At 45.8% G+C, this 15,591-nt stretch overlaps 1 protein-coding gene across 1 annotated transcript in view; it reads left to right on the top strand.

Moving 5' to 3' along the window:
* Window positions 1-8,012: 8,012 nt before the first annotated feature.
* The window catches only part of SCD5 (stearoyl-CoA desaturase 5), a 39,024-nt gene continuing 31,445 nt past the window's right edge, over window positions 8,013-15,591 (top strand). The window contains exon 1 of the mRNA XM_028743987.2: window positions 8,013-8,580. Coding sequence (XP_028599820.2) covers window positions 8,343-8,580 — 238 coding nt within the window. The 5' untranslated portion in view covers window positions 8,013-8,342. The remainder of the gene's footprint in view (window positions 8,581-15,591) is intronic.

Genomic DNA, 15,591 nt, shown 5'->3' with positions numbered 1-15,591 from the left:
AAGACCAATTACTAGCAAGCGCAAAGCCCCCAGGAATGCTTGTGCTGACCAAAACCTCTTGTGCATTAATGTGGAGAGCAATCCACTGCACCTCTTAACTCTCTAGCGGGAGATTCCTGTTTCATGTTGATACTTCTCGAATAAAATCTTTTATCAGCACATAAATCTGAGGAAATCCTGGTTTTCTGCACAGGACTCGTAGATTACCCCGCACTGAGCTACAATTCCGGCAACCTTAACAAGCCACAGCTCCCAATAATTATTGGGGGGGGGAGGGGGGAGGATATGATTTAAATCAGGGGTCAGCAAACTTTTTTAGCAGGGGGCCAGTACACTGTCCCTCAGACCTTGTGGGGGTCGGACTATATTTTGAAGGGGAAAGAAATGAACGAATTCCTATGCCCCACAAATAACCCAGAGATGCATTTTAAATAAAAGGACACATTCTACTCATGTAAAAACACACTGATTCTCAGACCGTCCGCTGGCCGGATTTAGAAGGTGATTGGGCCGGATCCGGGTCCCGGGCCGTAGTTTGCCTACCCATGATTTAAATCTGTACACAGTGCTCTTCTGTTGGCTACAATACAAGGCTTCTTTCAAACCTAATTTCACCTGGGTGAGGGGAGATTGGGTGCCACTCCAGTAACCCATGTATTTGCTTGATCAGCTTCCGCCATAGCCTCCTGTTTCTCCTCCCACCCTGGGTCTTGCTCATTTATTGACAGGCTTTTCTGCATTTTTTGATGGCAGGTGTTTCTCTTCCCCTTTGTTTTCCCCTGACAGAATATTCTGGAAGGATCTTTGAGAAGCCTAAAAATATTTTGATTTATTTTTTTTAACTGTGTTCTCTTTGCTCATGCAGTTGCCTCCAGGGACCTACCTCATAATTAGCTCATTCTTACAATGTTATTTTCCCCTCCTCCCTCATGGTACGTTTCATTAAAAGGCCTCCCTATTCCTGGCTTGCCGCCCAACACTATACATTAAGCTGGGCAGTAAATGGGCCACCACATGCTGCACTCTGTAAGAGGGTGGGGAATCATAGTTTTCACATTCCCAAGCCATTCTACGTCAGGAGAGTTTTCTCTAGGCTGAAATCGCAACTGCAGAGCTGTATCTCTTAAAGAGGGGAGGCCAGGGATGGGAATCCTCAACTCTGGTGGCCAAATTTAGCTCTCCAAACCTACCTGTCTGACCCTTGGGACACACCCACCCATAGAATTGTAGAGTTGGAAGGGGCCTTGTCCAACCCCCTGCAATGCAGGAATATAAGGTAAAGGACCCCTGTACGGTCAAATCCAGGCAAAGGTGACTATGGGATTGCGGCGCTCATCTCGCTTTTAGGCTGAGGGAGCCGGCGTTTGTCCGCAGACAGCTTCCGGGTCATGTGGCCAGCATGACTAAGCTGCTTCTGGCGCAACGGAACAGCGTGACAAAACCAGAGCGCGCAGAAACACCGTTTACCTTCCCACCGCAGAGGTACTTATTTATCTACTTGCGCCAGTGTGCTTTCGAACTGCTAGGTTGGCAGGAGCTGGGACCAAGCAACAGGAGCTCACCCCGTCGTGGAGATTCGAACTGCTGACCTTCTGATCAGTAAGCTCAAGAGGCTCAGTGGCTTAGACCACAGATGTCCCACATGGGGATCGAACCTGCAACAGTGGCGTTATCAACACCACACTAAACAATTGAGCTATCCATGCCCTTGAGGGTTTCCCCCCCCAGCTAGAATGTGTCCTTGAACTCTGCTAATACTTCTTACTTGCCCAGGTGAAGGCTAAAGGGGGGGGGGGGGGATTGTGGAGCGCATGTCAAAACTAGCCTACCAAACAGAGGCAAACTTTGCATGCATTGCTCCACCCACTTTTCCACTGGTCCCGCCCACCATGCACATGTGGCCCTGGGAGAGTTGCTCAAAAGTAAATGTGGCCCTTTGTTGAAAAAGGTCCCCCACCCCTCAGACAAGCTCTTGTCCACCACCAATCTTGGCCTGTCTTCTTGCTACTTAATCCATAATAAAAATAAAGGCTATTGAAGCTCCCAAGTTTTAATAGTTCCAGTTACAGATAGGTAGCCGTGTTGGTCTGCCATAGTCAAAACAAAAAATACCTGAAGAAGTGTGCATGCACACGAAAGCTCATACCAAGAACTAACTTAGTTGGTCTTTAAGGTGCTACTGGAAGGAAATTTTAATAGGTTAATACTGGATTTCCCAATCCAGTGCCATCCAGATGTTTTGGAGTACTACTCCCTTCCTGGCTGACGGTTGGCTGTGCCGGATTGGGGCTGATGGAAGTTCCAGTCAAAAACATCTGGTGAATACTAGAACAATAGCACCTTTGCTTTAGTTGCCAGCCACATCTAAACTATATATTTAAAGCACTGTGATGCAACTTGCATGAGTTCTGCCAAATAATTCTGGGAGCTGTGGTTTGTTAGGTGCTGAGAGTTGTTTGGAGAACCCTATTCCCCCTCCAAGAGCTACAATTCCAAGAGTGGTTTTACGACCGATTCCTCTTCACAGGGGACTCTGGAAATGGTATCACTGAGGGGGTAACAGGGCACCTCTTAGCACCCTGAATAAACTACAGCTCCCAGAATTCTTTGTGGAAAGTCATAACTATTTACAGTGGTATCATAGCATTTTACATGCATGGTTTGACTGTTGCTGCAGAGTATTATTCTGCCCTGTCAGAGGAGGACAACATGTCTACAGCACTTCAGTAAAGGTAAAGGGACCCCTGACCATTAGGTCCAGTCGTGACCGACTCTGGGGTTCTGGTGCTCATCTCGCTTTATTGGCCGAGGGAGCTGGCGTACAGCTTCCGGATCATGTGGCCAGCATGACTAAGCCGCTTCTGACTAACCAGAGCAGCGCACGGAAACGCCGTTTACCTTCCCGCTGGAGCGGTACCTATTTATCTACTTGCACTTTGACGTGCTTTCGAACTGCTAGGTTGGCAGGAGCAGGGACCAAGCAACGGGAGCTCACCCCATCGCGGGGATTCGAACCGCCGACTTTCTGATCGGCAAGTCCTAGGCTCTGTGGTTTAACCCACAGCGCCACCCGCACTTCAGTAGCCAGCTATAAAATTGCAAAATAAAAGCAACCACCTACAGTACAGCTGTTGCACCTAATTTCCAAATACCAGGAATATTAGTATTGATCATTACGTTGATCATCTCCCCCCCCCCCTTCAAGGAGCTCAAGTGAGCATATATGAGTCTCACATGTCCTCATCCGCCCCCAGTATTGTTTTATCCTCAAAACTCCTGGGGAAGTGAAGTGGGCTGAGAGTTAAGAACAAGCCCAGAGTCACCCAGTACCTAAACTAAAACCCAGAAACCTGTTGCCCATTAGATGTTGCTGGACTACAACTCCCATCATCTGTGTCCATTGGCAATGCTGGATGGGGTTGGTAGGAGTTGGAGTACATCTTCATCTCAGAAGGCCACAGCTTTCCTTACCACCCCCAGGAAACTTTCTGAGTGGGGATTTGAAACCCAGGGTCCCTAGTCATTTTTCAACACGTGGACCACGGAATCAGTGTTATCTTAAAGCTGTCACCAAAAATAAGGCACAAAACGAAGCCGATTCCGTTAAAACTGCCTTCTCCATCTTGCTTCTTACTAGCCCCAGATGAAGCTGGCCCCTAGTTCCAGTGAACTATTTTCTCTCCTCTGCGAATCTGGGTCATCCTTCTGATCTGATACTCATGAACTGTGTATTAACAAATCCCACAGCTGGGATATAGAGCGGGAGAGGCGCTGTCATTTTTCTTTCAGGACAGCTCTGTAATGTGATAGAGGGGATAAAATAAATGAGGCCAGGCCAGCAAACAGTGGTGGATAACATCGTTTTATAGAAGGGGCGGGCGTGAAGGGGAGGAGCGGCATAAATGTTATCTGGGCTTCTGAGTCAAGCTGATTCATTATTGTCCTGAAAATATTAGAATTTTGACTGCAAGAGAAACTGGCTTGAGAGGAACTGGAGCTTTCCAGACAAACCATGTTTTATTTATGCGTTAATTTATTTTGTCATTACATTAATATCTCCCCTTTCCTCCAAGGACACGAAGGCAGTATACCTAGTTCTTCCTCTCCCCATTTTATCCTCAGCCAGCATGGTTCATGACTGAATGGGAATTTTGTGGGATGTGAAACACAAGAGCAGTCAAATACAACATTCCTAGAGTGAACATGTTTACACATGGGGAGGAATGTATGTCCAGCCAGCAGGTAAATTTCCTGTTTCCTTCTGAGCTGGGACAGACTTCCTCTGCATGTGACTAGAGGTGGGCGTGGCCTCACCTGTGCAGGTAACAACAAAAGCACAGGGCAGGACAGCCATCTCTCTCTGACTACATGCATCGAAGAAGCAACATCTGCTTAGCCAAAGATGCTTCCAGCCAAGAGAGGACAAAGTGCTGTCTCCTTATGAGATAGTTTCCAGGTGTATGTTACTTTTCTAAGCTAAGTCTCCCTTCTGGATTCCGATTGTGAACAGAATGTGAGTAAACTCTTTTTATACTTTTGTAGAAGACTGTGTCGTGTCTTATCTTTTATGAGAGAATAAGGGGAAAATACCAGGACAGTTATTATAGAGGCTTTAGCGAGCCTGAGCAAACGCATCCGCTGTGACTTTAAAAAGGGGGATGTTACTCTGTTAAAATTGTGAACTTGTTAACACAAGTTGGAAAGGCTATAATCAACAATATATCCTTTCCTGCATCCCTGAACATTCCCACAAATTTGAACCCTGGTGTCCCACCAGGCTACACAGTCCCTGCCTTTCCCTTGTATCACTACAGATAAGGGGTGGGCTATACATATTCCTCATAATAAACAAGCAACAGAACCAATCACTGCAGAGCTCTGCCCACCATTGTGATGTCAAAGGAGGTGGTGGTGATGATGCCCCTCCAGCTGCTGCCATTGGCTGTGCAGTCGACGGCCCGTGATGTCACAAAAGCACATGGCAATCAATATGGCTAACCTGACCCAACAACCTACCCCCCCGCCACCCCACCCCACTCCACACACAAACAAGCCACAATGAAATCAACTGAATGCAACCAGCCAAGATAATTGCTCACGTTATCAATAAAAATAAATACATACCTAAACAAAGGGTCTAACCGTGTGATGCTGACACAAACCCCTACACTAACAATAGGCAATGGAACAAAAAACCCCAATACCCCCAACTCTCTCCCCCTATTTTCCCCCAACCGTAAGCTGCAGAGATAGTGCAGGATAGTGCGCACCCTGGAAATGATCTCTTTCAGCTTCTGCCTTCTGGAAGAAGGTACAGGGTTATAAAGACTAGGACTAGCCGCCTGAGAAACAGTTTCTATCCAAATGCTGTTTTGGTTTTAAACGCAGTGTAAGGTAGTCTCTGTGGGAGTATATTGTATTTAATTATGGAGTATCAGAGTTTTTAGGGGGTTAACCAGGCTGGGATAGTTGGGATAGCAGGCTTGTTGGTTTTTTAATGTATGATGTAGATTTCTTCAATTTCATTGTTCTGTATGGGACAATGACAATCAAGATTATCGTATCATTAATGACAGTAGTGTCTCCCAATGAATGTAAATGAACATTTAGTGTTTGTTTGAAAGTGAAGACAATAGATGTACCTTTCCCTGTTTCTCTGTTTGTTTTGTAACACACACAAAAAAACTTTAATAAAAACTAATTTTAGAAAGCACATGGCACCTGAGTGGATATATGAAGGTGTGCCAACAGGGTAAGCCAAGGCTAAAAACTTCTTCCTTTTCAAGGAGGACAGAGAGTGGCCAACAACTGGGTCCTTCCACACTGGTTGGTTTCCTTCCACAAGGCGGTGAGGCAGAAGGAGGCAATTCTTCAGCCGTGGGATGCTGTGGAACACTGAGAAGGCAAGTTGACTTGCTAAGCAAGACTGAAAGCAGCTGATAGTCATGGTCAGAAGCAAATCCATGTCTCTGTTCATTTTTGGGTGAAGCATAAGTGGACCACCACAGTTAACACTGATGAACACACAAAACCACGGTACAGTGGTACCTCTGGTTAAGAACTTAATTCGTTCTGGAGGTCCGTTCTTAACCAGAAACTGTTCTTAACTTGAGGTACCACTTAGCTAATGGGGCCTCCCGCTGCCACTGCCACACAATTTCTGTTCCCATCCTGAAGCAAAGTTCTTAACCCGAGGTACTATTTCTGGGTTAGCGGAGTCTGTAACCTGAAGCATTTGTAACCCGAGGTACCACTGTATTCTGCAGGTCATCAGAAATACCGTCTCATCCAGCCTAGCAACTGGATAGATGTTGCCTATGCGCCTTTTGCCAAACATAACAGCACTTCAGAGAAAGTTTAGAGAGGAAATTTCATCCACCAACCACAACCTAAAATAAACGTTGCATCTTTTCTTTCCAGTTGCTGCAGCAAGACTTGTTCTCCTGCATTCTATTTTATCTTTAGCTTTCCACCAGTTTCCCCAGGCAGACGTTATGCTAACTGGCCTGTAATTTCCAGGATCCCCTTGAGAACCCTTTTGTAAAAATTATTTTCCAATGGCGGCCTTCCGGTCTTCACGTACAGAGGCTGATCTGAGGGACAAGTTACATATTTTTGTGTGAAAAGATCAGCAATTTCACATTTGAGCTCTTTTGAGAACTCTTGGGTGTATGATTTCACAGAGCCGCAGAATTGTAGATTTGTCAGTTTTTATTTTGTCAATCGGGCCTAGAACTTCATCTCTTGTCACAACCAACTGCATCAGTTCTTCATAATCTGCACATTCCTGCCGCATATGCTTTATACATCCCAAGCATATGGCATGTATTTGACACTGACTGAAGCAAAACAAAAAACAAAAAAATTGTGGTTGATATAGCTGTTTGGCTCCTAACACTGGCACCATTCCTATATAGCTGTGTGTGTTTGTTTGTGTGTGTGTGTGTGTGTGTGTGTGTTTGTGTGTTTGTGTGTGTGTGTGTCCGTCTGCCCGCCCGCCCCCCTTATTTTCGATATTAAATTGGGGCGCTTGTCAATTGATGCTAAATACCTTCCCCACCCTCAGGCTTTTTAAACTGTGTTTCAAACCCAGACTGTTTCATGCTGTCTCTGTTGTAATGATCTTATTTTATTTTATTTTTGCTGTCTCCTATTCCTTGCTGCTGGTTTCAATCATGACATATTGTATTTGTTTAAGCACGGTTTTGTTTGTAAGCTGCCCAGGGAATAATTATTGATGGGTGGCTACAGAGAGGGTGTAGCTGTGTGTTCTTAAAAGACTCAGGTCTTCGGCACTCATTGGCTGAAAATGTTCCTGTCATATGCTAATGTATAGTTAGAAACGTATACCACTCCTAGAGATGCAAATGTAGGCCTCTGAGCGAATTTAAGCTGGTGGGTGATTGGGGTCCCAGGAACCCTGTAAGCAAGTTGTGGTGTGTGTGTGTGTTTTGGTATGGGGTTTTGTTTTGTTTCCAAAGGAGAGGAAGGAAATCTGGAGCTTCGCACAAAAGATCTTGGGCTTCACCTCCCTGACTCTACCCCTAACAATGGGTCAGCTAAAAGCAGCAATGCTAAAATGCACCATTTAAAACAGTGACTAAACTGGGGTCAACATCTCTTTGAACCCAAGGCCTTAAGGGAGAAGTCCTTTTGTTGTCGGCTGCATGTGCTGAAGGATTTTAGATACCCATTCAGCAATTTAACACACACACAGAGAGAGAGAGATCCCACAGCTACCACACAAAGACCTGGGTGTGTGGGGGCCTTTTCTGCAATAGTTTGCCTTTGAACGTGCTATATATCAAACGCACCTTTCTTTGTTGGACGGAGACTATATCTCTCTGTTCAGTCTGGCCAATGTGTGGCAATAGTAGACAGGGATGCTGCACATCTCTAACTCCCCCCCCACCCCCTTTAAGAGCGCCGCATCTGATTCTGATTGGCTGTAGCTATGCAGGTCTTTTCCTCTCCTTCTCTTTCTCCCTCCCTCCCTCCCTCTTTTTTTCATTCTCTGTTGCTGTGCGGAATTTGGCTCCGGAGCAGCAGCAGCAGCAGCATGGACGAGATGCCAGCAACAGATGCTGCCGCCGCTGCCCAGCGACCAGGCTCCCGCCGGTAGACCGTAGCCCCAGAGCAAAGTGCTGTGAAGGAGGAAGGGGACTTTTTAAAAAGGAAAGGGGGTTTTATTTATTTTTAAAAAGCAAACTCAGAAGTAAAGGAAGGGAGAAACCTGACCCTAAAAGAGAGAAGGAAAAAAGGGGAGGAGTGGGCAGTGAAACAAGAGCCAAAGTAAAAAGAAATAGGGAGAGAGGGCATCTCTCCCCATCTGCCCTTCGGCCATGTCCAAGCCCGGCGCCGTCGAGGAAGAAGCCAAGATGCCCCTCTCTTCCTCCTCCTCCTCCGGCGAGGGGAGAGATGGCAGCTCCGCGGACCCTGCGCCCGAGAGGAGCCCCGGGAAAGTTGGGCAGAGGCAGGAGATCGTCTGGAGGAATGTCATCCTCATGGCTTTGCTGCACGTCGGGGCGGCGTATTCCCTGGTCCTCATCCCCAGAGCGCATCTCTTCACCCTGATGTGGGGTAAGTGGCTCCCCTTCTCACTGCCACCCCCCATTCCCCATCACCGGAGATTTCAGTGTTTTTCCCTTTATACAAGAGATGTTGTTGTTTTGTCTGCCTGTTCCCCAGGGGATTAATTCATAACGCAGGCCTCCTCCTCCCCCCCCCCCCCGTCTGGGTTCCCCACTCCCAGAGGACCAGTTGTGTGGGTGCTTTTCTCTTTAAAAAATGGTATATTTCTCATCCCCTTCGGTGGTTTGGAAAGTTCTGCATCCGCTACACCATCCTAAGCTTTGGGCTGTTGTTTCTTTTTGCAAGATCAAACTCTGTGGATGCATCCAGTCGCCACCCTCTGTTTTGTCCTTTGAACATTTCCGAATGTCAAATGCGCTCCCCGATTTTGCTGCTAGGTGGCTGGAGCGCGGAAATGGAAGGCAGCCCATCCATTAAGCACCTTGCTTGTTTAGACAAAAGAACGGCTCATAGGTATGCCCTGTGCAATAGCTGGTCTTGTGAACGCCCACTTAGAGATTGCACGGTCTGTACTGGGTAAGATACAGGCTGTAGTAGCAGCTGAGTAGCCCCGGGGTAAAGCAATGGTAACTTATATGCATATAGCTTCTCTTACAAGCATGTGAGTGGGGAGGGGGTTTCGGTGTGTGTTTCAGAGGGAGGGAACTCAATGTGTTTGCAGAGGATTCTCAACAGAAAAACAGCATTAAAATCAACATGCCAGAAACTGGAGGCCCACAGAAAGACATCCTTCTACTGTTCTTGATGCAAGGTTCAAAATGCAAAGACTTCTTCATAGTAAAAGGAGTGGTGTGTGGAGTGCTGATCCTATGGGTTCAAGGGATTTTAAAGTAATTTGCATTTAGGACCAGCGTGTTTAAGTTGTCCCGTATTTTTGACCCGCCAGCCTAGATCTAGCTTACTTTATAGGGTCACTTTTGTTATCCTCCACATGAAAAAAACCCCAAAAATCACGAGCAGGGCTGAAGAAAGAGAGAAGTGCTGTCTAACCAAGGTCCTGGGCCAGTGCAACGATTGAGAATTGTTAGGGCTTAGCATCGCACAGGATCAGGCCACAGTGGTCCCAAATAGATGCATCCCCTGCAGCGACAAAAGGTTATTCTCCCACTCTGCCTTGTGAATCACGCTCTGCCTGGTGTGTTTGCATCGCCTTGCTTCTAATGTATCTTGCACAGAGATACGGTTTGCCTGCTTCTGCTAGAGCTTGAAGTGAGGATTCGGTTTCAGCCAGCGTTAACCGCGGAAGCCATGTTCACCAACAGCACTCTCATCCTTAGAGCGGACTCTCCCGCCCCCTTACACCAAGCAAGCTGCAGGAAGAAAATAGTTTCTCTGTGCATGAGCAGTGTGCTTTCCCCTTGCAAATGGATGCCTGCAACCAGTTCTCGTTCATTTAAGATTATTATTATTATTTCTTATTCGGACGATGCTTTGCAGACGGATATAAGCACAAATCAGTTCCTGCCCCGAGGAGATTACAGTCAATATATCTGCAATAGGGAAAGCATCAAAAGGGAGAGAGGTGGAGGTAATAAAACAGCCACTGACCAGGGCTGTAGTTCATAACATTGGAGAAGGATGAAGGAAAGAAAATTCAGGTGCATGCTACAGGTTTAGTTTTAGTTAAGAGGGTCCAGGTGAAAACTTAATAGCAATGGTGGTTTTTATGGAGAAAAATGAAGGAGACCGAACTTCCAGGTGAGTGAGGACCTTTTCCCAGTAGCTTTTCAACCCCTGGCTTTGCTGCTGGAAAAGTAAGCGCAGCCCAATGTCATTGCCTGCAAACAGTTCCCCTTGTAATACCCTCTGGCGCAATGACATTGTGAACCTCATCTGACTTGCCTTTCCCCCTCTCCTCCCATTCTCAGCTGTATTGCTTGATCGTGCAACATTCACCTGGGAGCTTTTCTCGAGCCCAGCGGCTCCAGAGCTGCGACACCAGAGGCTGCCCAGTTTAATTTCCAAGCCCTCTTTGTTTCTTCTGAATAGACCTCCCTCACCCGCCCCCCTTCCGCTATCACGTGCAGAAATGGTGAAGCCTAGAAAAAGTCTCTTACACACCGATGTTTCCAAATGCGAAGACTGACGCTTCATCTTCACATTGAATACTTGAGAAGCTATGCTTACCTCCACTCAGGAACGGTGCTTTTTTTAAAAAAGAAAGAGTGATAGTCAGCATGACAGCTATACTCCCTCTGCAAATCAATGCCATCTTGATTTTGCTTGTATTCTATTCTATTGGTAGCTGAAAAGTGATTTAATTGGTGAACACAGAAAGTTGCACATTCCCCCTCTGCAGTAGTGAAGTGCACTGCAAACTCACTGTATTTTTTTTGAAGGGGGGGGCAGAGAAACAGCTGTTTTGCTTGCTGCAAAACTACCTCCGCCAAATCCTTTGTGTGGACTAGATATTGTGCTATTGCCTCCGAATCAGCCCTAGAGGAATGCACAACAAAAAGCCTCAGTACCCCCATTTTACAGATAGAGGAAGCTGAGTCTGTTTGGTGAATCACTCGCTCAGGGGACATCCATCAATATTCTAGCTAAATAGGAATTTGAACTCCGGATCTGGCATAAGGTGTCACTGGCATGGTGACAACACCCAGCTCTGCCTCTCTTTTTCATCTGAGTTAGATGAGGAAGTGGGAGTATTGAATCAGCGTCTGGGATCAGAAATAGATTGGATGAGAGGCGATAAACAGCAGCTTCAGTCCTGACAAGACAGATGCATTATTTGGTGCGTGTTTTGTCTAACCAGGGGTGCAGGTAGTTCCAGTTTTGTCAAGCAAAAGGCAGGACCAGCACAATATATTTTACTGCTTGAGGCAAACGACAACATGCCCGCCACAATCCCAAGTATGGAAGCCAACTAGATTGGCAGCTGAATCTGACTTCAGCTCAAGGGCACCAAACATTCAAGGGCACCAAACTAGCTTACTGTCATGGACTGGATGGAAGCAGAGGAGTAGGGGGCTGGCACCAGCTGGGGAAGAAGGCTCAGAGCCAGGGGATTGGTGTGGGGATGACGATGAGTGGTCAGAGGGAGAAGAGGGAGCAGACGGGAGAGGAGGTGTCGAAAGCTAGAGAGGCAACAGGCTTTAGTGAGCAGGAAGAGGCTAGGGCAGAAAGCAGTCCAGAACCAGAGGCAGGAGAGGAGGGGGACCAGGATACAGAGACGAGGCAGGCTGCTGAAGAATCCAGGGAGGGCCCCCCTCCTCTGCGACCAGATCCCCTCTCTCCTGGTCTCCGAGAACACAGAGAGGAATGAAGAGGGTAGAGCAATGAGAGAATAGATGAAGGAGCCTGAGATTGCTTGAGAAGGACCTGGGAGAGGAGGAGCTCTAGAGAGCAGTGGGAAGGACCTTCAATCCTTGCAATTGCCTCACTGGGGCAAGATCTATGGGGAAGGCCTGCACTGTTTTGGTTTCTTTGATTTATTACTGACTTATGCCTGACTCCTGACACTTACTGAATGCAGGACAAGTAATTTTGGCAGACAGAGCTGTCCTCTAGCTGAGGGAACAGCGAGGGCGAAGGGAGTGGCTACCACTGCTGCCCCCTCCAGCATCTGCCACCTGAGGCAGTTGTCTCACTCTGCCTAATACTAGGGCCGGCCTTAGGAAGAGGGCCTCTGTGACGTAAAGCACTTTTCAGCAGTTAAGGCTGCTGCACCAGTCTCCACAGCTCTGTGCAGACCTCCCCATTTGTGGCACAAAGTAGTCTTTCTCAACAGGGAAACTTTCTCGCTCATCCTCAACGTGTTGCTTTCGATCCAGAGCGATTCTAGAACTTGCCGTCCACAAAGTGGGTGTGGCTACTTGAGATGTATTTGAAAACCCTTCCCTAAATTAAGCTATTCGTGCATTCCCCTCCCTGCACATGCCCCCCCAGCTGAATGAAGTGGGAGGTGGTCATTGCCACTTTGCCACTTTGTTATTTGTTATTTAATGTCCTTGGGCAGCTGTGGATAAGTCCCTGTTCCTGGTACCGCCTCCATATTTTTTCAAGTGGGGACACTGTGGGGTGTAACACGGAATCTTCATTGAGCTTTCATTTTCAGAATGTGAAATTGAGAAAACTGAGAAAAGCACTTTGCAGGGTCATAAAATATGCCATAGACCCCACGTGGAGCATAAATTCATGTGCATGCAGCATTCGTGGACAGAGATAGCCTGTCCAAAGTTACCCATATTCTGGTAACCTCCAGATTTGAGTACAGTGGTACCTCGGATTAAGAACTTAATTTGTTCCTGAGTCCATTCTTAACCTGAAACTGTTCTTAACCTGAAGCACCACTTTAGCTAATGGGGCCTCCCACTGCCGCCACACAATTTCTGTTCTCATCCTGAAGCAAAGTTCTTAACCTGAGGTACTATTTCTGGGTTGGGAGACTCTGTAACCTGAAGCGTCTGTAACCCAAGGTACCACTGTATTGCAATGCATTTTTATAGAGCAGCCGCCTTTGAGACATAGCTGTCAAGTGTCCCTTATTTGGCGGGATAGTCCCTTATCCCAGCGCCATGTCCCGCTGCTGTCCCTTATTGATGATGTCCCTTAAATAAGCTACTGGAGGTAATGGTGCCCTCTCTATGTCCAGCTGTCCTTTGTCAACAACAAATTGTTGCTATTTTTGTGTGTTGAATATATGCTATATGGTAATTTATGGACCTAATAGGTATCTAAAGCCATTTGCATGCAACAAAATAGGTATTTTATCAAAGTAATTGTTGATCCCTTATTTTGGCTGCTGATCCCTTATTTTCGAGGCTGCCGGTCCCTTATTTTCAAATCTGTAAGTTGACAGCTATGCTTTGAGAACATCTCAGAAACTTGGGTTGGTCTGAACCACGGCTGCTCCTGGGTTACTGACTTAGAGGTACATTCAAATGTTGCATCAGTTTTCCTGATTATGCCAACCCTTCTGTTCCATTTTCTAACGTTCCTTTCACACTGCGGCACCTGATGCATTATGGAACTGTGGCTTTTTGACTGATACAACGACGGCACATTGCGCTAAATTTCATTCACACCAGCAGGCGTGTTGTGGCACAGCAATGAACGTCACTACTCCCTCACCCTTTCTGCCCCTGTGGGCTTCTTCTCCCCCATGAAAACTGCAGGAATGCTGGTACAGTATATACCTCCCTGTAGGCTGTAGAAGCTGTGATGTATTGCTGAGTTATGTCTATGTCTCAGCCAGAAAATATAGCCAGAGACATTTTGGCAAATTTAAAAGATCCAACTGGACAGACATTTCACCCCTGATAAAGAGGACGTATTCAGAAGCATTACTAAGTGCAGAGAAAAAGGGAAATCGGTTTCCCTAAAGCCTCTTCTTTTGTTCTGCTAACAGAGAACATTAAGAGTTGCCTTGCTGAATCACACCATTTTATTTCCAAGATTAATCAGCCAGATGCAATGTTGGCACCAAGATTTGGACACGGCACCCTGTCTAGACCAGGAAGACTGCACCAAGTGGGAACATTGTTAGGGAGAGTGGACTGTGGCAAATCACCAGCCTTGCCACCATTTGGAGCTGTCCTTAGGAAGAAGCTTCTGGGCACTTTCAAATAAGCTATGGAGGTGACTTTCGAAGTTCAACTAACTTCTTCTTTGGAGGCAGCCCAAAGTCGGGCGTCCAGAATCTTACTGCCTCTGAACATGAAGTTCTGCTTGGCTGATGAGAAGCCATGGAGAGAGTTGTCCTCCATGAAGTTGTCGTAGCTTAGGGGCCACCACCATGGCTTGCCTAAACAAAAGATGTTTTAAGCAGGTGCCACAATAAAGAATAGTGAATGCTCCAGACTGATGCCAGTTGGCTAGGCAGGGAGTTCCAAAGTGTGTCAATAGGCGGGGAGTTCCAAAGACTGATTTCTCACAAATGCAGAATGAGTGGCACATATAACAGCGTCTGTTCCACAAATCTGAGCAGTTGAATAGCCATATATGGCAGACCTGTGGTAATTCCAGTGATGAGTACATTTGTTTGTCTCTTCATTTGTTTATTTATTTTTAATTAATTCAGAGGATGGAAGTCTAGGAGGTCAATGAAATAAAATAACAACTGATAGGCTTTAGATATTCCATTAGATATTCTTAATTATGGGAAGAAATGATTTTCGGGTTTTTTCCTGGTCATTTTGAAACCTGAACCTACAGCTTCATCATTAGGCAAAAGGGAGTTCAAAGATTACGATAGAGGAAGGAACATTTCTTTCTGCAATTTTTTAAAAAGCGAAGGCTTCGTGTTATTTCCTTAGGCTAAAGGGAAAGTCACAATTAATTTACGTTACCCTTAAAAAAAATGATAAACGCTTTTGGTTAATGTAGTTAAAACTAAAGACATAATATTGGAATAATACAAAATAAGTATTGAAACAAGGTGATAATTTGCTGTTTAGAACTTTATAAATTTGGAATGCAGGAACGAGAGACGTAAGGAAGTCCAAAAAGGTGAAGAAAGTATGGATACTAAGGATTTGATTTTGATGTTCTATGTTTTTCTTTTTTGTGTGTTTTTCTTTGTTTATTGTATTTTGGGGATGGGTTTATATGTGTTGGGTGAAAATGTTTAAAATCTTGAATAAAATATTTTTTAAAAAAATGATAAACGATAGAACAAACAAACAAAAGTTTCATCGGATTTATGAAGTCAAAGCATTGTAAAGCAAATGGCAAAGCAGTAATATGCCATAATTTGCAAATTAATAATTTGCATATTTATCATGCAGAGCTGCATTCGAGTGTATTGTATTTGCATTTGTCAAAATAGATCGCAGGTAGCAAAATAAACATCTGGAATGGAGGCATTTTAAGCTGAGTGGCCTCATCCAAGGATGCTGTCCTTACAAGATTCTTGCTGTGAGGAGGGGTTTGAGCTACCCATCACTTTCATCACCTGTTCATCAACAGTGAGAGAGCCTCTTATCTTTCTGTACCAAAGTTTTATAGTAACTGCCGTTCACTTTTCCTGTGTATGAACCATCCCCATGAATGATT

Source organism: Podarcis muralis, chromosome 9, assembly GCF_964188315.1.
Source record: "Podarcis muralis chromosome 9, rPodMur119.hap1.1, whole genome shotgun sequence".
NCBI classification, from domain to species: domain Eukaryota; kingdom Metazoa; phylum Chordata; class Lepidosauria; order Squamata; family Lacertidae; genus Podarcis; species Podarcis muralis.
This window is presented reverse-complemented; position numbering and strand designations above follow the sequence as displayed.